The sequence below is a fragment of the Mandrillus leucophaeus genome, unplaced genomic scaffold (assembly GCF_000951045.1).
Source record: "Mandrillus leucophaeus isolate KB7577 unplaced genomic scaffold, Mleu.le_1.0 Scaffold157, whole genome shotgun sequence".
Classification (NCBI taxonomy): domain Eukaryota; kingdom Metazoa; phylum Chordata; class Mammalia; order Primates; family Cercopithecidae; genus Mandrillus; species Mandrillus leucophaeus.
The window spans coordinates 5,174,298-5,196,596 of NW_012101554.1; the positions used below are offsets into that span (position 1 = coordinate 5,174,298).

The 22,299-nt window shown below is 48.9% G+C and overlaps 1 protein-coding gene across 1 annotated transcript; it reads left to right on the top strand.

Annotated features, from left to right (window-relative positions):
* Nucleotides 1–1,175: 1,175 nt before the first annotated feature.
* Nucleotides 1,176–21,927, top strand: DAO (D-amino-acid oxidase). Its single transcript, XM_011975583.1, has 11 exons — nt 1,176–1,541; nt 6,667–6,869; nt 8,991–9,105; nt 11,004–11,080; nt 11,741–11,806; nt 13,193–13,247; nt 14,472–14,576; nt 18,002–18,084; nt 19,676–19,793; nt 20,369–20,467; nt 21,397–21,927. The coding sequence occupies exons 2-11, from the start codon at nt 6,676–6,678 to the stop codon at nt 21,526–21,528; spliced, it is 1,044 nt and encodes a 347-aa protein (XP_011830973.1). The 5' UTR covers nt 1,176–1,541; nt 6,667–6,675; the 3' UTR covers nt 21,529–21,927.
* The last annotated feature ends 372 nt before the right edge of the window (nt 21,928–22,299 follow it).

Genomic DNA, 22,299 nt, shown 5'->3' on the forward strand with positions numbered 1-22,299 from the left:
TTTGAGACAGAGTCTCACTCTGTCGCCCAGGCTAGAGTGCAGTGGCTTGATCTTGGCTCACTGCAAACTCCGCCTCCCAGGTTCAAGTGATTCTCTTGCCTCAGCCTCCCGAGTAGCTGGGATTACAGACATGTGCCACCACGGCCACCTAATTTTTGTGTTTTTAGTAGAGACGGGATTTCACCAACCTGTTAGCCAGGCTGGTCTCAAACTCCTGACCTCAAGTGATCCATCCACCTCGGCCTCCCAAAGTGCTGGGATTACAGGCATGAGCCACTGTACCTGGCCTGACCCTGTCTCTTTTTTTTTTCCTTTTTCTTTTTTCTTTTTTATAGACAGAGTATTGTTCTGTAGCCCAGGCTGCAATGTGCAGTGGTGCCATCTCGGCTCACTGCAACTTCCGCCCCCCGGGTTCATGCAATTCTCCTGCCTCAGCCTCCTGAGTAGCCGGGATTACAGGCACACCCCACCACTCCCAGCTGAGTTTTTATAATTTTAGTAGAGATGGGTTTCGCCATGTTGGCCAGGCTGGTCTCAAACTCCTGATCTCAGGTGATCCACCCACCTTGTCCTCCCAAACTGTCAGGATTACAGGTGTGAGCCACTGTGCCCGGCCGATCCTGTCACTTAAGAAAAAAGGAGAAAATACTAAGCAGTGAGTATTTTGCATGCATTTTCTTATTTCATCTTCGCCTTTTAATTTGATGATACTAAAGGCAAGTGTTAGAGGCTGGATTGCTAAAGCTGACCCAAAGAATGCCTCCCTCAGGGCTGGTTGATCCGTCTCTCTCAGGCCTCAGTCTTCCCATCTGTACAGTGAGGTGCCCACAGATCTCTGGGCTCTAAAAATCACAGCTCCATATCTATCCCTGGCAGAGGAAGGGCCTGGAGTCCTGCCGCTTGCGTCTCTGGGATACGGGAGCAAAGAGCCACGCATCCCCATGGCCCACACAGCCGTCACCTCCAGTCTCTCCTTGGCCTCATCTCCCCAGCGTCCTGGAATGGCATCGGGTTGGCCCAGGGAGCCCCTGTCCTGTGCCTCTCCTTTCCCCTCAGGAGCTGCCAGGCTGACCACCCCCCCCTCTGCAGGCCAGGCCTCCAGTGCCGCAGGGAACGGCCCGACCCTCCCCCAGGGCGGCAGCAGGAAGAGGGAAGAAAGGGGATCCTCTCCAGCTGGCCAGAGCGACAGCCCTTCTTGTGCTCATCAACCCTCCAAGAATGCCCGTCCTCCCTCCCTCCCCCGAGGCCTGTCCACAGGAGCTTGAGATCAGCCAGAAAAGTCAGGCAACTTTTCAGGGACCGGGAGCGAGGTCTCCCGGCCGGGCCTGGGTCCAGTCTCTGCGGGCAGTGCAGTGCTGAGCCCCACCCCTCAAGCTGTGCCCTGTCCATAGCTCCAGACTTTGACCCTGCGCTCCAGTCCGGGCTGGCGGACAGAGGGCTGGAGACAAGACGCCCCAGAATCAGGAGCTTCCCCTCAGGAAATAGCGTCCTGTGTCCCCGCACGGCAGTTATCTGGTCTCTCCAGCAGTTTGGTACTTCCGGTGAGTGGCAGATGCACCTTTGAGCTGGGGGCAGGGGTTGGGAGAGGGGAGAGGCAAAGGATTTCATGTCCTACCAATGTCAAAGACAGGGCTCAACATTACAGCCTAAGGCAGGTGACAGGAAAGGAGAGATCCAGCCTCTCAAACATCCAGCAGAGAGACCATAGGTAAGTGACTTTTCCCTCCCCAAGCCTCAGTTTCTTCATCTGGAACACTGGGATCATAACTCCCCTCTTAGAGGGTGAATCTGAGTGTTAACAGAGGTGGTGCATGTAAAGTGCTTAACAGATCTAGGCAGGTAGCAAGGACTCAAATGATAGTTATTATTTTTGATGGGGGAGTTGGTAGCCTGGTTCTCAAACTTTTATAGCTTCTGTTCCATTTCAAGGACAAACTCTGCAAATAACTTCATAAGAAGTAGCCATGTGGTGCAACCAGGGAGAACGAATTATGTTCATTCAAATGCCTCATCTCTGGCTTACTGATTTTTTTTTTTTAAACAAGTCTTTCATATTCTTTGCTGTGCACGTAGCAATCAAAGCCATCAGCTGTCTCAGATTGCCTTCTAGGGGACAAGGGAGGTCCTAGGCAGATAAACGCAAGACTGAAAGACAAGCAGAAAGCGTCAGGTGGCAACTGCATGCCGACTGCCTAAATATTTTTTTAGAGCAACGCAGAAAGTGCTGATAGAACTGGGTCTGGATCCGAATGCTGTCCCATACTGACTGTGTAACCTTGGGTGGGTGACTTCTCCTCCCTGAACCTCAGTCCCAGCCTCCAGAATGAGGGCAGTAACCTTCCCTACTTCCTACAGCAGTTGAGAGGATTAAGAGGATTATGTCTGTGCTGCATCTACATGTGTCTGGCAAGTGGCAGAGACCAAAATACGTTGGTTCCCTTCCTGTTCCATGCTTACACAGACATTCTAATCACACACACACACATACACATGCACACAAATATAATAATCCAAGTTGTTTGCATCTTCTGGGATGCATACTCCAAGCTTGCTGGGTTGAAGTAATGGTGTAAAACAGAGGAGAATGGCAACGCTAATAAAAACATCAGCAACAACACGAAAATGTCCAACCGAGTAACTGAGCTGGGTGCGTTTAAGTCCAAAAGCTCATTACCTACACGCATGAATGATTTTACCTGAGGCTGGATCTGCCAGATCTCACAATGTCGCTCTGGCTTGTCGTGAGGACCTCATGCATTTATTTTGCACTTTAACACACACACACACACACACACACACACACACACACACGTTGCAATAATCAGTGTCAACTTTGACTCATACAGTGAATTTTTTTTTTTTTTTTTTGAGATGGAGTCTCACTCTGTCGCCCAGGCTGGAGCGCAGTGGCCGGATCTCAGCTCACTGCAAGCTCCGCCTCCCGGGTTCACGCCATTCTCCTGCCTCAGCCTCCCTAGTAGCTGGGACTACAGGCGCCCGACACCTCGCCCGGCTAGTTTTTTGTATTTTTTAGTAGAGACGAGATTTCACCGTGTTAGCCAGCATGGTCTCGATCTCCTGACCTTGTGATCCGCCCATCTCGGCCTCCCAAAGTGCTGGGATTACAGGCTTGAGCCACCGCGCCCGGCCCCATACAGTGAATTTTTAAAAAAAGATAATTGACTTTGGACTCACATTTTTTTCCTTTTAAATTCTTTTTTTTTTTGGACGGAATTTTTTTTGGTTTTTTTTTTTTTTAGACGGAGTTTCACTCTCGTCACCTGGGCTGGAGTGCAATGGCATGATTTCGGCCCACTGCAACCTCCTCCTCCCGGATTCAAAGGATTCTCCTGCCTTGGCCTCCTGAGTAGCTGGAATTTCAGGCGTGTGCCACCAAGCCTGGCTAATTTTTTTGTATTTTTGTAGAGACAGGGTTTCACCATGTTGGCCAGGCTGATCTTGAACTCCTGACCTCAAGTAATCTGCCAGCCTCAACCTCCCAAAGTGCTGGAATTAAAGGCGTGAGCCACCGTGCCCAGCCTTTTTGATTTTCCATTCTATTCCCACCAACACTCTAAAAATTCCTACAGACATTTTATTTTATTTTGTATTATATTATATTATATTATATTATATTATATTATATTATATTATATTATATTTTTGAAATGCAGGACTCTGAAGCTTCGGTTGTTCCTCTTTACCTGCTTGATTCTCAGATTTTTCAAACCATGTGATTTACTGGCAAGCACGGCCTTTAAGCACATAGACTTATGAGCCAGGCTGGCCTGGGCTCTGCCTCTCGCTACCTGGGTGTCCAGGAGCTGATATTCCAGTGAGGAGACAATAAGGCAAGGAACTTTGTCAGCTCTCATAAAAGTTTATAGATGAGGTTGGGCATAGTGGCTCACTCCTGTAATCCTAGCGCTTTGAGAGTCTGAGGCCAGCAAATCACCTGAGGTCAGAAGTTTGAGACCAACGTGGCCAACATGGTGAAACCCCGTCTCTACTAAAAATACAAAAATTAGCCAGGCGTGTTGGTGCATGCCTATCATCCCAGCTACTCAGGAGGCTGAGGCAGGAGAATCACTTGAACCCGGGAGGCAGAGTCTGCAGCGAGCTGAGATTGTGCCATTGCACTCCAGCCTAGACGACGAGAGTGAAACTCTGTCTCGAAAAAAAAAAGTTTATAGGTGAGGAAACTGAGGTTCAATTAGGATTAACCAACTCATCTTGGTTTGCCTGAAACTCTGATGCACTGACTTTTAGTCTGAAAGGCTGCATCCTGGCAGGACCCTCAGTCCTGGGCAAGCTGCGGACGTTGGTCACCCTCACTCAGTCAGGTTGAGCAACCTGCCCACGGTTACATGGCTGGTGTGTGCCCAAGTGAGCCTGCGAACCTGGGTCTGTCTGACCCTCAGCCTGGGCCATAGTATCTCTTGGATTCATCATGGAGAATCTGGAGAATGCAGAAAGCCCTTTATTCCTCTGCCTTCTCATTGTTAACGTATAAAAATGGTCAAGAGGGCAAGTGCAGTGGCTCACACCTGAAAGCCCAGGGCTTTGGGAGGCTGAGGTGGGAGGATCGCTTGAGCCCAGGAATTGGAGGTGGCAGTGAGCTATGATCGTGCCACTGCACTCCGGCCTGGGTGCCAGAGTGAGACCTTGTCTCTTAAAAAAAAAAAAAAAAGAAAAAAAAGTGGTCAGCTCTCTGGAAATTATGCAGAGACAGTCAAAAAGCCCAGAGAGGGAGAATTAACTTAGTCAAGGTCACACAGCAAGGCAGAAGTGAAGCCAGGTCTGACTCTGCCTTTCTCTTCTTTTTTTTTTTTTTTTGGAGCGAGTCTGGCTGTGTTGTCCAGACTGGAATGCAGTGGTGTGAACTCGACTCACTGCAACCTCTGCTGCCCGGGGTTCTTCAAGAGATTCTCCTGCCTCAGCCTCCCTAGTAGCTAGCATTACAGGCGCCTGCCACTGCACCTAATTTTTGTAGTTTTTAGTAGAGACGAGATTTCACCATCTTGGCCAGACTGGTCTTGAACTCCTGACCTCGTGATCCACCTGCCTCGGCCTCCCAAAGTACTGGGATTACAGGTATGAGCCACTGAGCCTGGTTCTCCCTCTCTCCTTTTGTTCCTGCAATGTTTTTGTTCTATGTGATTTTTTTAAAGTTCTAGGAGACAAAGTTCTAGGAGGCTGCTGTGTGTTGATGGGCTACTCTGTGCCAGGCATTGTACCGAGAACTTTTGCTAAACTTCTTATTTAACCCTTAAAATGACCCTGTAAGATTGGGATTACCCCCTTTTTGCAGATGAGGAGATTGTGTCTCCAGGCAAAGTATTAGAGAAGAGGGAGGAGAGGAGGCCAAGAGTCCCTGAGAGGGGCTGTCTCCTAAGCCCCAGTATCCAAGCTAAGGCTGGAAGCTGGAAGAATTGCCTAGAGGAACGATACCTTTCTGTTTGTTGGTTCTATCTCCAACTTGGCTTCTGAAACCCCAACAGAGTCCAGTTCTTGTGGACTGGAGCCGTTTTTCCCTCCTTTATAAAACTAGGCCATATTAAGAATGTCCTGCTGTCCAGGGCCGCAGGCCCAAGTTGCCAGGAGCTGAGGTCTGCAGGAGGAGAGTTGTGAGTGAAGAGGAGGGAAAGTTGAATTTGGCTCTTCTGAGCACAAACAATTCTCTTGTTCTGCCTCAGCAGGAGGCTGCAGAATATTTCCCTGCTGTGCAGACTTAAGTAGCTTCAAGGTTAGAAGCTGGTAGGCCTTCTAAACTTCTCAGGGCCCAATTAGCCCTGTGCCCCAAGGCAGGTGGAGTTCTGTGCTGGAAGACCAAGTTCTGAGGCCAGACACTGTGTCTGTCATGCTCATAGCTGCATTTGCTGGCTGCCAGCCTGGCATATGGTAGGTATGCATTAAGCGTGTGTTGAGTTTGCTCAAATTGAAATTAAGTCACAGCTGCACCATTTAACTGGCTGTGTGACTTCAGGTAAGTCACATCACCTCTCTGAACATCAGTTTCCTCCTCTGGAAGACGGGGCCGACAGCAGCAGCCCCTACCTCATAAGGGTGTTGGGAGACTTGGAAGAAGGGATGCCTGTGAAGCGCTTAGCCAAGGCCAGCTGGCTCACAGTAGGTGCTCCACAAATGTCAGTACATTACTTCTTTTTCATCAGGCAGCTTGTTAAATTTGTTACGTTTGGCATCTTGTTCAATTTCCCATCCATCCCCTCAAGTATGGATTATTAGAGGTTGAAGCATCTTGCTCAAAGTTAACGGCCAGTAGGTGGCAGAGCTGAGTCCTGAAGCCAGAGCCCATCGCACTAACCATCGGCCTACCCAGCCTACAGTTGGTCATGCGCTCTGCTGGGTCTTTTCTATTCCCAGCCCAGAAACTGGGTGTCTGGGGATGCTCCCCAGAGAAAGCTGCATCATTTACCAGCCGTGCGACTGTGGCCAAGTCTCGATTGCTTCGCCATACCTCAGTGTTTCCATTTGCAAAATGGGAACAATGATATTCCTTCCTCCTGGGGTCATGGGGAATTTCAAATATAAAAAGGGCTTGGTGGTGTCTGGTACTTTCTAAGCCTTCAGTGGATGGTGGCAATGGTGGTGAGGATGATGGAGATGATGGTGATGATGGTGTGCCTCAATCCTTCCTTCCCACAGGCTGGTACCATGCGTGTGGTGGTGATCGGAGCGGGAGTCATCGGGCTGTCCACCGCCCTCTGCATCCATGAGTGCTACCGCTCAGTGCTGCAGCCACTGGACATAAAGGTCTACGCGGACCGCTTCACCCCACTCACCACCACTGACGTAGCTGCTGGCTTCTGGCAGCCCTACCTTTCTGACCCCAGCAACCCAAAGGAGGCGTGAGTGAGGGTCACATAGGGTAGCCTGGGGAGCCCATGGGGCTAAGTCTGCAGAGGGGGTCAGGGTTCCCATCACCAAGAGCAAGCCCCTTGTGGAAGCTCTGGTCTAGCATAAGATAAAGAAAATGCCAGGCATGGTGGTTCACGCCTTTAATCCCAGCACTTTGGGAGGTCGAGGTGGGAGGATCACTTGAGGCCAGGAGTTCCAGACCAGCCTGGACAACGTGGCGAAATCCCATCTCTACCAAAAATACAAAAAATTAGCTGGGCATGGTGGCGCACGCCCGTAACCCCAGCTACTCCGGAGGCTGAGGCAGGAAAATCATTTGAGCCCAGGAGGTAAAGGTGGCAGTGAGCTGAGATTCTGCCACTGTACTCTCAACAGAGTGAGACTGTGTCAAAAAGAAAAAAATAAATAAAAGATTCATAAATATTAAGCCCCTTGCTCTGTGCCAGATACTAGGAGGTTTTGTCTCGTCTTCCTGAAACTGGGTGCCTGTCAATACCACATGGTTGGTGAATCTGGAAAACTTCCTCTTTTTTAGTTTATAAATTTTTATTTTTATTATTATTTTTTTGAGATTGTGTTTCACTCTTGTCGCCCAGGCTGGAGTGCGATGGCATGATCCTGGCTTACTGCATCCTCTGCCTCCTGGGTTCAAGCGATTCTCCTGCCTCAGCTTCCCAGGTTACTGGGATTACAGGCATCTGCCACCACGCCTGGCTAATTTTTGTACTTTTAGTAGAGATGGAGTTTCACCATGTTGGCCAGACTGGTCTCAAACTCCTGACCTCAGGTGATCTGCCTGTCTTGGCCTTCCAAAGTGCTGGGATTACAGGCATGAGCCATCATGCCTTGCCAAATTTTATTCTTTTTAAATAGAGATAGGGTCTGTCTGTGTCACCCAGGCTGGTCTTGAACTCCTGGGCTCAAGCGATCTGCCCTCCTCAGCCTCCCAAATTGCTGGGATTACAGGTGTGAGCCCTTGCACCCAGCTGAATCTGGAAAACTTCTAAGTGGGTGAACATCTAAGTGGGTGGATGGATGCACAGATTTATCAAATAAATTGCAAAGGTCATTATGGTAGTTTAGAAACTGCCAGATGCTTCAGCAAATGGAACACCCAATGAATAGCAGCTCAAACAGATTAAAAAATTGTTTTAGAGGCATCCTGTCACCCAGGCTGAAGTGCAGTGATATGATCATAGCTCATTGCAGCCTTGACCTCCTGGGTTCAAGCAATCCTCCCAACTTAGCCTCCCAAGTAGCTGGGACCCAGGTGCATGCCATCATACCTGGCTACTTTTCTTTATTTTTTGTAGAGCCAGGTTCTCCCTATGTTACCCAGGCTTGTCTCAAACTCCTGGCCTCAAGTGACCATCCTGCCTCAGCCTCCAGAAGAGCTGGGATTATAGGCATGAGCCAATGTACCCAACCAGAATTTTAATTCACACCTCTGTAAAAAACCAATGTTTCTGATCAGTGTGCAGTGATTCAGGGGCCCAGGCTCCTTCCATCTCATGGCTTTTCCATTTTCCCACATGTTCCGGAGGTCACCTCAATGTCACCATTCACATGGGCCGGTGACTGCAGAAGGATCACGCAGGACCACATGTGCAGAGTCTTTAGAGTCCCTTGGCCAGAAACAAGTCACACGGTCTCATTTAGCTGCAAGAGGGTCTAGGAAATGTAGGTGAGCTGTGTGCCCGGGGGAGGAGGAAAAGTTTGAGGAGCTGCAAGTCGATATCTGCCACCAATGTTTACAAGGAGGGGTGCTTGCAGCCAGCCTGAACAGTGTGGCTCGTAATCCCCAAAGCCAGGTCAAGGCCTTCACTGAAACTCATCAGCCATGTAATCCCGTACTGGAGGTGCACTTCAAATGGTTATGATGGGCATCCTTCATTCCCTGTCTTCTTAATTCTATTAATGGGGAAATATTGGAAAATTTGGGAGGGAGAAGACCCATGGCATTTGGGGAGTTGCAAGAGTGAACGTGGTGGATTTCTGGGTTTTGGACACACCCCAAACCCCTGATCATGCCACAGCCCCATGCCAGCTGACCTAAGGTTTTTTGCCCAGCTCAGGGCATTGGGTGATCGAACTCTTCATGACCCTTCCAGGGACTGGAGCCAACAGACTTTTGACTATCTCCTGAGCCACATCCATTCTCCCAATGCTGAAAAACTGGGCCTGTTCCTAATCTCAGGCTACAACCTCTTCCATGAAGCCATTCCGGTGGGTGAACACTTCTTGACCGTGAGGGATGATCCCCCAGGGCTGGGGTGGTGAGGGTGAGTGCCGCAGAGCCTTAATCACAGATGAGGGCGGGGTGTTTTGAGTCTCGTAGGCAACAGACTCCTGGGTTCAAAACAGGTTTGGTTTAAATTCTATTTTTGCTTTGAAAATTATTTTTGTTTCAAATTTTGCTGTTCAGTTGGCAGAGGACAAAGAATCTTCTGATGCCCAGGGGAAACTAGCCTTTGATTAGCATGGCTAAAACACAAACATGTTCTGCAGTGACGGGCACTTGGTGCCGAAGCCAAAAGGTTTCATGTGTCCCTGAAGGTCCCAGGGCTTTTTATCAAGAAGAAATAAAATACTTATCATAGCAAAAACTGCCAAAGCATTTATTATGTGCCAGGCCCAGTCCTAACTCATTTACAGCTAGCCGCTCATTTAATTCTCTTTATAACCAGGAGGTAAGGGCTGTCCTTATTCTCACTTAATAGGTGAGAAAAAAGAAGCTCCGAGAAATGGAGTAACTTGCCCAAGGCCACAAAGCTTGCCAGTGGCTGAGCTGGGATTTGAATCCAGGCCATGTGTGACCACATGCTGCCCAATGTGCTCACAGGAACAGCACAGCCCTGGGACGGTTTGCTCAGGCTGCTTGGAGAGGGTGGTCTGGCTCTGTGCCCAGAGCCCTGTGCCAGCTCTTAAAGTTCATTCAACCTTTAGCACTCTGCTAAGGGCTTTATCCACATTATCTGTTACCTTTCATGGGACTAAGAGTATTTTTTTTTTTTTGAGACGGGGTCTCGCTGTATTGCCCAGGCTGGAGTGCATTGGCATGATCTCGGCTCACTGCAACCTCCACTTCCTGGTTTCAAACCATTCTCCTGTCTCAGCTTCCTGAGTAGTTGGGATTACAGGCATGCACTACCACGCCTGGCTAATTTTTGTATTTTTAATATAGATGGGGTTTCACCACGATGGCCAGGCTGGTCTCGAACTCCTGACCTCAAGTGATCTGCCTCCCAAAGTGCTGGGATTACAGGTGTGAGCCACTGCACCTGGCCAAGAGTGATTATTAACTCCATGATACAGACAAGGAGACTGAGTCTCAGAGAATTCAAGTAGTAAGTGATGAGGCTGGAGTCTCCGCCCAGGTTGTCTGACACTATGCTCTGTTGCTTTCTCTCATCCCCGGGGACTCTCACTGTTGCCACTTTCTCTCCCCTATTTCTGACCTTTTCCGTATAACTCACCCTCAGTCTTACTCTTACCCTTACCATAAATAGCAGTTAAGAACATGGACTCTGGAACTGAGCTGTATGGGTTAAAATCCCAACACCACCATTTATTAGCTGTGTGACCTTAGGCGAGTTATTTAATCTTTCTAAGCCTCAGTGGGTCCATCTGTAAACTGGGGAAAGAATAGCATCCACCCCAGTGGCTTCTTGTAAAGGTTAAATGGACCAGTATAAGTAAAGTGCTTGGAATGGTGCCTGATATGCACTTAGCATGACATACGTCTTTGTCATTATCTTTTTTTTTGGGGGGGGGGGTGAAGTCTCGCTCTTTGGCCCAGGCTGGAGTGCAGTGGCACAGTCTCGGCTCCCTGCAACCTCCAGCTCCCAGATTCAAGGGATTCTTCTGCCTCAGTCTCCTGAGTATCTAGGATTACAGGCATGCACCACCATACCCTGCTAATTTTTGTATTGTTATTCTTTTTTTAGTATGGACGGGGTTTCACCACATTGGCCAGGCTGGTCTGGAGTTCCTGGCCTCAGGTGATCCACCCGTCTCAGCCTCCCAAAGTGCTGGGATTACAGGTGTGAGCCACCACACCTGGCCCATTATCGTTATTATTGACTTCCATCCCTCCTGGTACCCCCTTTGTCCTTCCTCTTCAGGACCCTTCCTGGAAGGACACAGTTCTGGGATTTCGGAAGCTGACCCCCAGAGAGCTGGATATATTCCCAGATTACAGGTGAGTTTATTGTCATAGTCAAAGGGGACCGGGGCCCCATGAGTTAGACAGACCTGTCCAGAAGGCAGCAGAGGGTAGAGGCACCAGATTTCCTGTGCTACCCAGGTCTTGGTACCCTGGTCTCCTGGTCCTTGGTCCAGCTCCTTCAGAGAGGCTACCCACTCAAACCTGGCCTTGGGCTGGGAAGGTAGGGGGTATGAAATCACAGATCTCAAGTCCGGAGGCTCCATATCACCATCTTGTTTTGTAGATGAAGATATTGAGTTTCAGAGAGGCTAAGTGACTTCCTAAGGTCACACAGCCAAGTGACCAAACTGGGATTCCAACCCAGTCTGTATGACCCCACACCCCTCCTTTCTTTTCTCTACAGCCTGATGCCTCTCTGGTCTTCTCCTCATCCCACCCCACGCCTGAATCCCCTCTACAAATGCACATTCAATTTCCACTTGCATCTTCCAATGTCAGAGATGGTCTTGTCTGATAGAACATTTTTCCTTGCATTGAGCTCAAAACCACATCCCCTCCTTGAACTTCACCTAGTGGTCGTGGCACTACCCTTTGGGCCTACAGAACAACATTGCTCCCACCTCCATTTCACAGCCTTCAAATATAGCCCTGATTTTTACCTTTATTTTCAACTTTTGCCTGCTGTGACTCTAGCTATGGCTGGTTCCATACAAGCCTAATTCTGGAGGGAAAGAACTATCTACAGTGGCTGACTGAAAGGTGAGATTTTAAACTCCATTTTGAGGGAGGCACCTCCCAGAGACGAAGTTGTAGTAGAAGATGGTTCGTGGGCTTCCCCCTGCATGGACCAACCCCAGGGTTTGAAGAATACCCTTAGGCCTGGTGTGGGAGCTATCCTTGGTCCTGATCACCACTGGGCACAGAGGCAATGGGTCCTGAGCCTAGCTGGGCATCAGAACCACCTGGGCAGCTGTTTACACATGACGTCTATTAACAACCTCTTTTAAATACCTAATATTTGTGTAATAGTTTTAGATGTATTATTTTAAGATTTCCAGATATGTTTGCATCATCTGCAAAACATAAGCTACCTTTTATTTTTATCTACCTCTCTCTTTTTTTCTTCTCTAACTGCTTTGGCCAATACCTCCAGAGCAATGTTGCTCATCCAGATGATAGTGGATGTCTTTGACTTGTTCCTCATGTTAATAGGAATCTGGCAGTGTTCTAAAGTAGCAAACACTCACTTGAGAGAAACGTTGATATTTATACTCACATACATTCGTATTAAGGGAGATTCCATACGTGTGTGTGTGTGTGTGTGTGTGTGTGTGTGTGTGACGGAGTCTTGCTCTGTCGCCCAGGCTGGAGTGCAGTGGCGCAATCTCGGCTCACCACAAGCTCCGCTTCCCAGCTTCACGCCATTCTCCTACCTCAGCCTCCTGAGTAGCTGAGACTACAGGCGCCCACCATCACACTTGGCTAATTTTGTGGTTTTTTTTGTATTCTTAGTAGAGACGGGGTTTCACTCTGTTAGCCAGGATGGTCTCCATCTCCTGACCTCGTGATCCGCCTGCCTCGGCCTCCCAAAGTGCTGGGATTACAGGCGTGAGCCACCGTGCCTGGCCGTTTCTAGTGTATTTCTAATTGTGCTAGATGTTTTTGCAATGGGATGTTTAAAGGGAGGGTGGATGTCCTCAGCCCACCTTCCTCCTCATGCCCAGCTTCTGACAAAGGGGAATTTGGCACTGGTACAACTCTCTCCTTCTCTACTCTGAATCTCACCTCCTTTACTGTTACAAAGCAATGTGGTGGTCACAGGAAGTATTGGGGGCTAAGAGGCCTGGGTTTGAGTTCCAACTCCATCACTGACTCACTCTATGGCCTTCAACAAGGCCCTTCCCCAACTCCATCTGCCCAACAAGGGGCTTGGACCATCTCTGGTTTCCCAAGGGAGATTTTTTGGACTACCAGTCCAGCCAGGTGCTCATGAGCTGATTTGACGACACAGCCATCTTCTCAAACAGCATCCTGTGCGACTAATGTCTGCAGAAGGTTCTTTGGGAAAGGTTTCTGTGCTACCCTCTTGGCGGGATGGGACAGAGAAATGAATACTAGGCTTTTTGATGTGTTTGATCATCCCAGGTTAACTGAGAGGGGAGTGAAGTTCTTCCAGCGGAAGGTGGAGTCTTTTGAGGAGGTGAGCTGCAGGGCTGATGTGGTGGGTGGGGGAGGGAGAAGAAGGGAGGCCTCTGCTTCTTGCTGCTGAGTCGGGGGCCCCTTCTCAGGCTCCTAGGGTCCCCACAGGCCTGCCCCAAACCCTTGCCCCAGGAGGACTCCGGTATTCTGAAGGAGGAAGTCTCTGCCTTCATGTTGGTGGTGGGAACAAAGGAACACTGGGATCATGGTGGCCATTAGGAGCTGATTTATATCTGAGACTCGATGAGTTTTGGGGTTAGAGAGCTGGCCGCCTTTTCTCAGTGTCAGCTGCACTCCAAGGTCAGACGCTTGCTTCTTAACCCTACTGACATCTGGGTTGGTCTTTCTGCAAAGTCCAGGCCCTCAGCTGACTCACCTCCAAAGTGACACCACCACCAATAATAATGATAGGAAAAGCCACCGTCTCCAGGCACCAGCAACAAGAGCTTTACCGTATGGCTTCATTTGATCCCAGCATCTAGAACCCTGCTTGGTGTATGGAAGGCACTCCATACATGTAGCTACTAGTGCTATGTCATGAGGACTAACCTGCTCTGGGTCGGGCCCTGATGGACACTGGAGATACATGGTCCACCCAATGCAGCCCTCATTCTCAATCATTCACTCAGGAACAATAGTAGCATCTCGCAATGTGTCTGTGCCATGACTGTCTTGTGATGAGAGTCCCTGGGGCTGGGTTGGGGAGCTTAGGGGCTCATCATGCATGCTTGAGATGAGACCGTCTCATCTGTAGACAGAGCTAGGGGTTCCAACGTGTCTTCTGCAAATGTCTTGGCAGACTAGAAGGCAAGAGAATAAAGTTAAAAGGAGTCAAAAGGAGAAAGATAACTATCTCTGCTTCCTTTCTGACTTCTTTCGGGAGGTTCCAGGAAGATTTCCCCCATCCAAAGAACTGCTTTGCAACCACTTTTATATCCAGAGTTGTACAGGAGCCTCATAGCAGCCTGTAAACAGGCACGGGCAGCCTCATTTTACAGAGGCAGCTGAGCGTTAAGGAGATAAAGAGCCATTTTCAAGGTCACACATCAGATAAATCGCAGGGTGAAAATTTGGAGCCGGGCCTCTCTGATTTGTCGTTGAGACCTCTCCCCACTGTTCATCAGGGAGTAGACAGATTGAGGGTAGAAGAAAGGGGAAGAGACAACAGGGAATACGAGGATCTTTCCCACCTTTCATCCCCCACTACCCTGTTGGTTGTTACCAGGTGGCAAGAGAAGGCGCAGATGTGATTGTCAACTGCACTGGGGTATGGGCTGGGGCGCTGCAACCAGACCCCCTGCTGCAGCCAGGCCGGGGGCAGATCATTAAGGTGAGTGTGAGGGTGAGACCCCTGCCTTTTGTTGATAGGAAGATCATTCCGCATGCTTAGTCAATCTCTCAAGATCGTGGACAAATCAGGAACATCTGTTAGAGGAGCCCCCCGAGACTGCAGAGAACTGACATGTTAAAATCCAAACTTGTCCCACCCCCATTTGCCCTCTTTCAGGATTTCCTCTTGATCGTGAAGCACACGTGTATGTTCTTGTACCTATGTGGGAGCAGCATATGCCTGTATTGTAATAAAAATAGCAAACATTTATGGAGTGTTTACCAAGCACTGGATATAGGCCTAAGCACTTTATTGTGTTAATTATTATTATTATTATTCTCGAGACAGGGTCTCGCTCTGTTGCCCAGGTTAGAGCACAGTATCTTGATCACGGCTCACTGCAGCCTTGACCTCCCAGGCTCCCACCTCAGCCTACTGAGTAGCTAGGACTACAGGAACATGCCACCACGATACCCAGCTCTTTTTTTACATTTTTTGTAGAGACAGGGTTTTACCATATTGCTCAGGCTGGTCTCAAACTCCTGGGCTCAAGGGATCCCCCCGCCTTGGCCTGTCAAAATGCTGGGATTACAGGCGTGAGCCGCCACGCTCAGCCTATTTTGTTAATTAATTTAGTGATGGCCACAGCCCTTTGAGCTGGGTACTACCATATCGTCATTGCCATCTTACAGATGAAGAAACTGAGGCAAAGAGGATTTAAGTAACAGGCACAAGTTCACACGGTAGTAAGAAGTGGAATTCGGATTGGAAGCCAGGCAACCTGGCTTAAAAGCCTGTGCGTGCAAGCATTGTTCCATGCCTCCTCTTGCTGTGTGTGTGCATGTGCATGAGGGTATGTGTGTGTGCATGTATGTGAGTGTGCATGTATGTGGTGTGTGTGTGCATATGTGTGTGGGTGTGTGCGCATGTTTGTGAGGGTGTGTGTGTATGTGTGTGAGGGTGTGTGTGCATTTGTGTGAGGGGTGTGTGTGCATGTGTGAGGAGGGTGTGTGCATGTATGTGAGGGTGTGTGTGTGCATGTGTGTGAGGGTGTGTGCATGTATGTGAGGGTGTGTGTGTGCATGTGAGGGGTGTGTGTGCATGTGTGTGTGGGTGTGTGCATGCGCATGTGTGAGGGTGTGTGCATGTAGGTGAGGGTGTGTGTGCATGTGTGTGAGATGTGTGTGTGTATGTGTGTGTGCATGTGCGTGAGGGGTGTGTGTGCATGTGTGCAAGGGGTGTGTGTGCGTGTGTGAGTGTGCATGTATGCGAGGGGTGTGTGTCCATGTGTGCGAGAGGTGTGTGTGTGCATGTGTGTGAGGGTATATACCTGTATGTGAGGGAGTGTGTCCATGTGTGTGAGGGGTGTATGTATGCATGTGTGTCAGGGTGTGTGCATGTGTGAGGGGTGTGTGTGCATGTGTGTGAGGGGTGTGTGTGCATGTGTGTGAGGGTGTGTGCATGCATGTGAGGCTGTGTGTGTGCATGTGTGCAAGGGGTGTGTATGCATGTGTGTGAGGGTGTGTGCATGTGTGTGAGGTATGTGTGTGCATGTGTGCGAGGATGTGTGCATGTGTGTGGGGTGTGTGTGCATGTGTGCAAGGGGTGTGTGTGAACGTGTGAGGGTGTGTGTGCATGTGTGTGAGGGGGTGTGTGCATGTGTGCGAAGGGTGTGTGTGTGTGCCTGTGTGTGAGGGTGTGCATGTATGTGGGGGTGTGTGTGCATGTGTGTGAGGGGTGTGTGCGCGTATGTGTGTGAAGGTGTAGTGCATGTACGTAAGGGTATGTGTGTGCATGCATGTAAGGGTATGTGTGCATGTGTGTGAGGATGTGTGTGCATGTATATGAGGGTGTATGTACGTGTGTGATGGTGTGTGCATGTATGTGAGGATGTGTGCATGTGTGTGAGGGTACGTGTGTGCATGTGTGTGGTGGTGTGTGTGGGCATGTATGTGAGGGTGTGGGTGTGTGCATGTGTGCGAGGGGTGTGTGTGAATGTGTTTGAGGGTGTGTGCATGTACGTAAGGGTATGTATGTGCATGCATGTGAGGGGGTGTGTGTGTGCATATGTGTGAGGGTGTGTGTGCATGTTTATGAGGGTGTATGTACGTGTGTGATGATGTGTGCATATATGTGAGGGTGTGTGCATGCGTGTGAGGGTATGTGTGCGTATGTGTGATGGTGTGTGTGTGCGTGTGTGAGGGTGTGTGTGCATGTGCACCTGTGAGTGTTCATAGGGGTGCACATGTGTATGCTTATGTGTGTAGGGGTGCATGCGTGTGTTCCTAATGTGGGCTGATGGGTGTGACAACCAAAATGAGTGACTGAGGCATACGTCTGAAATCATCAAAGTTTATGGAACCAGCTTGAAGGCACGCCCAGGAAAAATGCGAGTCACAGATGCACCTGTGGCTCTTTTTTCCAAAGAGATTCTTGGGAGATTTAGTCTTTATATGTTTTCTTTTTTAAAAAAGCAGGAGAAGGGTGCAGCTGTGAGAGAATGATTACATACTTGTGAGACTTTAGTTAGTGCCCAGTAAATCTACATTTGACATAAGATAAGATGAAGGTTTGGGCCAGGCGCAGTGGCTCACGCCTGTAATCCCAGCACTTTGGGAGGCCGAGGCAGGTGGATCACAAGGTCAGGAGTTCGAGACCAGCCTGGCCAATATGGTGAAACCCCATCTCTACTAAAAATACAAAAAATTAGCCGGGTGTGGTGGCAGGCGCTTGTAATGCCAGCTACTTGGGAGGCTGAGGCAGGAGAATCACTTGAACCTGGGCGGCGGAGGTTGCAGTGAGCCAAGACTGCACTCCAGCCTGGGCAACAGAGCAAGACTCCGTTTCAAAAAAAAAAAAAAAAATTGAAAGTTTGAAGAAAAAAGGAATGGAGGAAGTTCTGTACCTGGGAAGATAAGCTGGTCAATGACATCATCAGTGTGGAGTCTGTTGAAAGGGCTGGTTTCTGCTTACCACTTAGGGAAGAAAGCCTGACTTTGGCCAAGTCATTGAGGGAGGGGATATAATGAGGCACATTAGACCTCCCATCCCACCGTGGCTGTGAACTCAGCTCCAGGGTTTCTCTGGGGCTCCTAGGGCCAAGAGGGGGTCTGTTCATTCAGTTGGGGGCTTAGAATTTTATTTTTATTTCTCATGTGTATGCATTTACATGTGTGTACTGGTGCTTTTCTTCAGACATGTGGGTGAGGAGACACAATGCTTCAGGGAGCAGGGGTGGCTGCCAATCAGGGCAGCTCTTCCTGCAAGAGGCAAACAGCCAGGTGCACACTTGGGCCATAGCGTCATGAGAGGTCTTATAAGGAATCAGACCTGACTCTTGTCAGGTCATCTGGCCACAGAGGGGAGCAAGGACAGCCGCACTGACTCACCTCTGCTGATGAGACTTTCCTGCCTTGAATCAACAGGTGGATGCCCCTTGGATAAAGCATTTCATTCTCACCCATGAGCCAGAGAGCGGCATCTACAATTCCCCGTACATCATCCCAGGGTAAAATCGGACTGTTCTCGGGCAGAAGAGGCGTCCCCTTCACGCCCTCTTCATGCCCCTGCTGCCTGCCCCAGGCTCCTTACTGCCCACAGTTGTTCCCTTTCAGTGTTTTAACGTATTTATTTATTTATTATTATTTTTTGAGACAGAGTTTCCCTCTTGTTGCCCATGCTGGAGTGCAATGGCGCAATCTTGGCTCACTGCAACCCCTGCCTCCTGGGTTCAAGCAATTCTCCTGCCTCAGCCTTCCAAGTAGCTGAGATTACAGGTGCCCACCACCATGCCCAGCTAATTTTTTGTATTTTTAGTAGAAACGGGGTTTCACCGTGTTGGCCAGGCCTGTCTTGAACTCCTGACTCAGGTGATCCACCCACCCTTGCCTCCCAAAGTGCTGGGATTACAGGCGTGAGCCACTGTGCCCGGACCCTTTCAATGTTTTTAAAGTGAGTTTGAACTACTGAATCCCTGGGAAGGCAGACTCAGCCTTGACTGAGGTCTACCATGAACATTCTTTTGGATGACAATAGTGGTGATGCTGAAGATAAAGGCAGTGGATGTAATGCGGTGACACTAAAAGTGGTATGTAGGTGGCTCATGCCTGTAATTCCAGCACTTTGGGAGGCCAATGTGGGAGGATTGCTTGAGCCCAGGAGTTCAAGACCAACCTGGGCAACATGGCGAAATCCCATCTCTACAAAAATTGGCCAGGCATGATGGTGTATGCCTGTGGTCCCAGCTATTCAGGAGGCTGAGATGGGAGGATTGCTTGAGCCTGGGAGGTTGAGGATACAGTGAGCCATGATCACACCACTGCACTCCAGCTTGGGCCACAGAGCGAGACTCCGTCTCCAAAAAAAAAAAAACAAAACAAAAACGTGGTGTGAATGGCAATAATGGGAGTGGGAATGGGAATGGTGATTGGGGTTGATGGTGGTGGTAATGTTAATGGTGGAGATGACAATGTCACCGAAACCAGTGGTGATGTTTGTGGGATGACAATATTGTTGATAGCGGAATGGTGGTAGTAGGGATAATATTGTAGTGATGGGAAAGACAGCATTCATGGGGGTGGTGATTGGCATAAGAGTGGTAGAGTGGTGATGTTAATGGAGGTGGTCTGGTGCTGATGAGGAGATCAGTACTGATGAAGGTGTGATTGGGAGTCGGGATGGTAGTTGGTGCTGATGGAAATGACACTATCAATGATATTAATATGTAGCAGAGCTGACAATCTCAAAGGCAATGTTAATAACATGGTTGCACCAACCATGGGGTCTCAATGGCAGTGTTACTGGTGTCATGGAAATGACAATATCAATGGCAATGTTAGTGGTGGTGGTGAAATGATGAATGCCGTTGGTGATGATGACCTATTAATGATAGTAGTGAAGACAATGTTGTCGATGGAGATGACAACACTGATGGAAGTGGTGATGGAAGAGTTCATGATTGGTGTTGATGGTGATGACGGTGACAATTGAGTTAGTGATGGTGGTGTTGTTAGCAGAAGTGACAAGGTTGATGGTAATGACCTTATTCATCTCACAGCCTTCATTTTCCTTGATCCTTGACCCTCCTCATTTGTATCTAGGACCCAGACAGTTACTCTTGGAGGCATCTTCCAGCTGGGAAACTGGAATGAGCTAAACAATATCCAGGACCACACCACCATTTGGGAAGGCTGCTGCAGACTGGAGCCCACTCTGAAGGTAAGGTAGGGAAGAGTAGCAGTGCCCTAGACCAAGGTCCTGGGAGCTTGTTAATGAGGACACTTCAGGATGGGAAGATACCACCGCTGGGATAATTGGGCAAATTAATTCCAGCAAGGGACGTGGAATATAACAGAACTTGACAATGTACAGGGAAGTTCTTGCTATGGGCTAATGAATCCTGTCTGGTCATGGCTGGGAGCCCTTGGCTTTCATGTTTGTCTGCGAGTGATGATGACAGTAGTGACGGTGATGAGGATGAGTTGGTATTGATGGTGAGGAAAATGCTGAGAATGGTAATAATGATGGTGATAAGATGGTGACTATTGTTAGAATTATGGTGGTGGCTGATGGTGAGGGTGGTGGTTGATGATGGAATTGGTGGAGAGGTAGAAGCAATAATGGTAATGATGTTGGTAGCTGATAAAGATGGTGTTGGTGGTAGTGGTGATTGATAAAGGTGACTGTGATTATATTAGTGTTGGTGGTGATGAGATTCTAAAAACTACTTACTACCTAAAAATGGCCACAGGAAAAAAAATCCAGAAATGAGTGATCAGCACGTTTCTTTCCAGAATGCAAGAATTGTTGATGAGCGAACTGGCTTCCGGCCAGTACGCCCCCAGATTCGGCTAGAAAGAGAACAGCTTCGCGTTGGACCTTCAAACACAGAGGTATGCTCCCACGGCAAGGAAAGTAATGCCCTCCTCCACTCCTTAGGTGGCTCTGGCATTTTCATGAAACAGTCGTGTCTGATCTCAGGTTCCACACAGGCTCCCTGGCAGGCAGGGGCAGTGGTGGCTAATATCCCCTCCTCTATAAATGGGGAAACTGAGGCTCAATGATGGTTAAGGACCTGCTCAAGGTTACATAGGGGGGCAGTGGTGATGTTAATGGAGGTGGTGCTGATGAGATCAATGTTGATAATGGTGTGATTGGGAGTGGGGATGGTAGTTGGTGCTGATGGAAATGACACTACCAAGGATGTTAATACCTCAGCAGAGGTGACAATCTCAAAGGCAGTGTTAACATGGCTGCACCAACTGTCTCAGTGGTGATATTAATGGTGTGGCAGATATGACAGTATCAATGGCAGTGTTAATGGTGGTGGTGAAATGGTGAATGGGGTTGGTTTTCTAAAGTCTGTGGTCAAATAGCAGGAAAATGTGTACTTACTGGATGTGTACTTCATGTCACACACAGCAGCAAGTCCATTACATGAATGACCTTATTAAATCTCCTCTGGAGCTCTTTGGGATAGGAACAGTTCTCCCTATGCTTCAGATGAGGAAACTGGGGTGAATTAAGAGGTGAAGTCACTTGCCCAAGTCAGACCACTGGTGGAGGGCAGGGCTGGGATGTGATTTGAATTTGACTCTGAGGCTATTTTCCAGATATCCATTTTGTGGCTGCCCCATCATCTCTTGCTACTGTCCCAGGGGGTCCCCACCATTCCCCCTGGGTGCCAAGAGAAACTCTGGTGGCATCTGGCTTTGCCCAGGACTCTTCAGGAGGCTCCTGAGTCTTCCAGGGCAGAAGAGCTTCATCTATTCTTTCCACTGTCCCTCTCGGACCTGGCCACCTTCTCTCTTGCTTCTCCTAGGTCATCCACAACTATGGCCATGGAGGTTATGGGCTCACTATCCACTGGGGATGTGCTCTGGAGGCAGCCAAGCTCTTTGGGAGAATCCTGGAAGAAAAGAAGTTGTCCAAAATGCCACCATCCCACCTCTGAAGACTCCAGTGACTGCTGCTTCCCCCACAAGAACTCCCTTCTCCCCTCAGCCAACAAATCAATGTGCTCCTTCATAAGCCATTGCTTATCCCTCACTTCTTTCCTCAAAGAAGCATGAAGTGAGAGAAAGCCATAAAGTCAGTGCCTGGAGAAGGGTTCAGCCCAACATGGGGCCCCTCTCATCACCGAAATCCCTCTACCTTCTCTGGATCTGGCATTATAAAGAACAGCTGGGGGCTGTTATTCCATGAGTCTTCAGAAGAAAGGACAGCTCAGAAAATCAAAGAGGCCAACTGCCCAGAGCCACAGAAAATTGAGGATAATTGAGACTAAGTAACATGATTACAAGTTGTACTAACATATTAAAGGTTCTGAAGAGTCCTGCAGCAAAGACAACTATCTGATGTTGTTTAACCCAGTGCTTGCTAAACCTATCTGGCTGTGGAACACTTTTGCCCAGAGCACCCATGAATGCCATGAAACAAATTTGAGAAAACGCTAGAACAGATGTTGTTTTATCTGTTGTATTTGTTGTAGGAGGTTATACATACAACTTGGGCGTGGAGGAGGCAGAGAGGTGAGGCACTGAACTAGTAACACATGGTGTTTCTTCCACATCCAAAATTCCAAATGGCATCAGCTATTCACCAAGTGGCCCCATGGGCACCACGTAACCTTTGAGGAGGGGCCACTGAAGGGATCATCCCACAAGGAACCCCTTCATAGAGAACTGTTTTAGTCCATTTTCTGTTGCTTATAACAGAATACCTG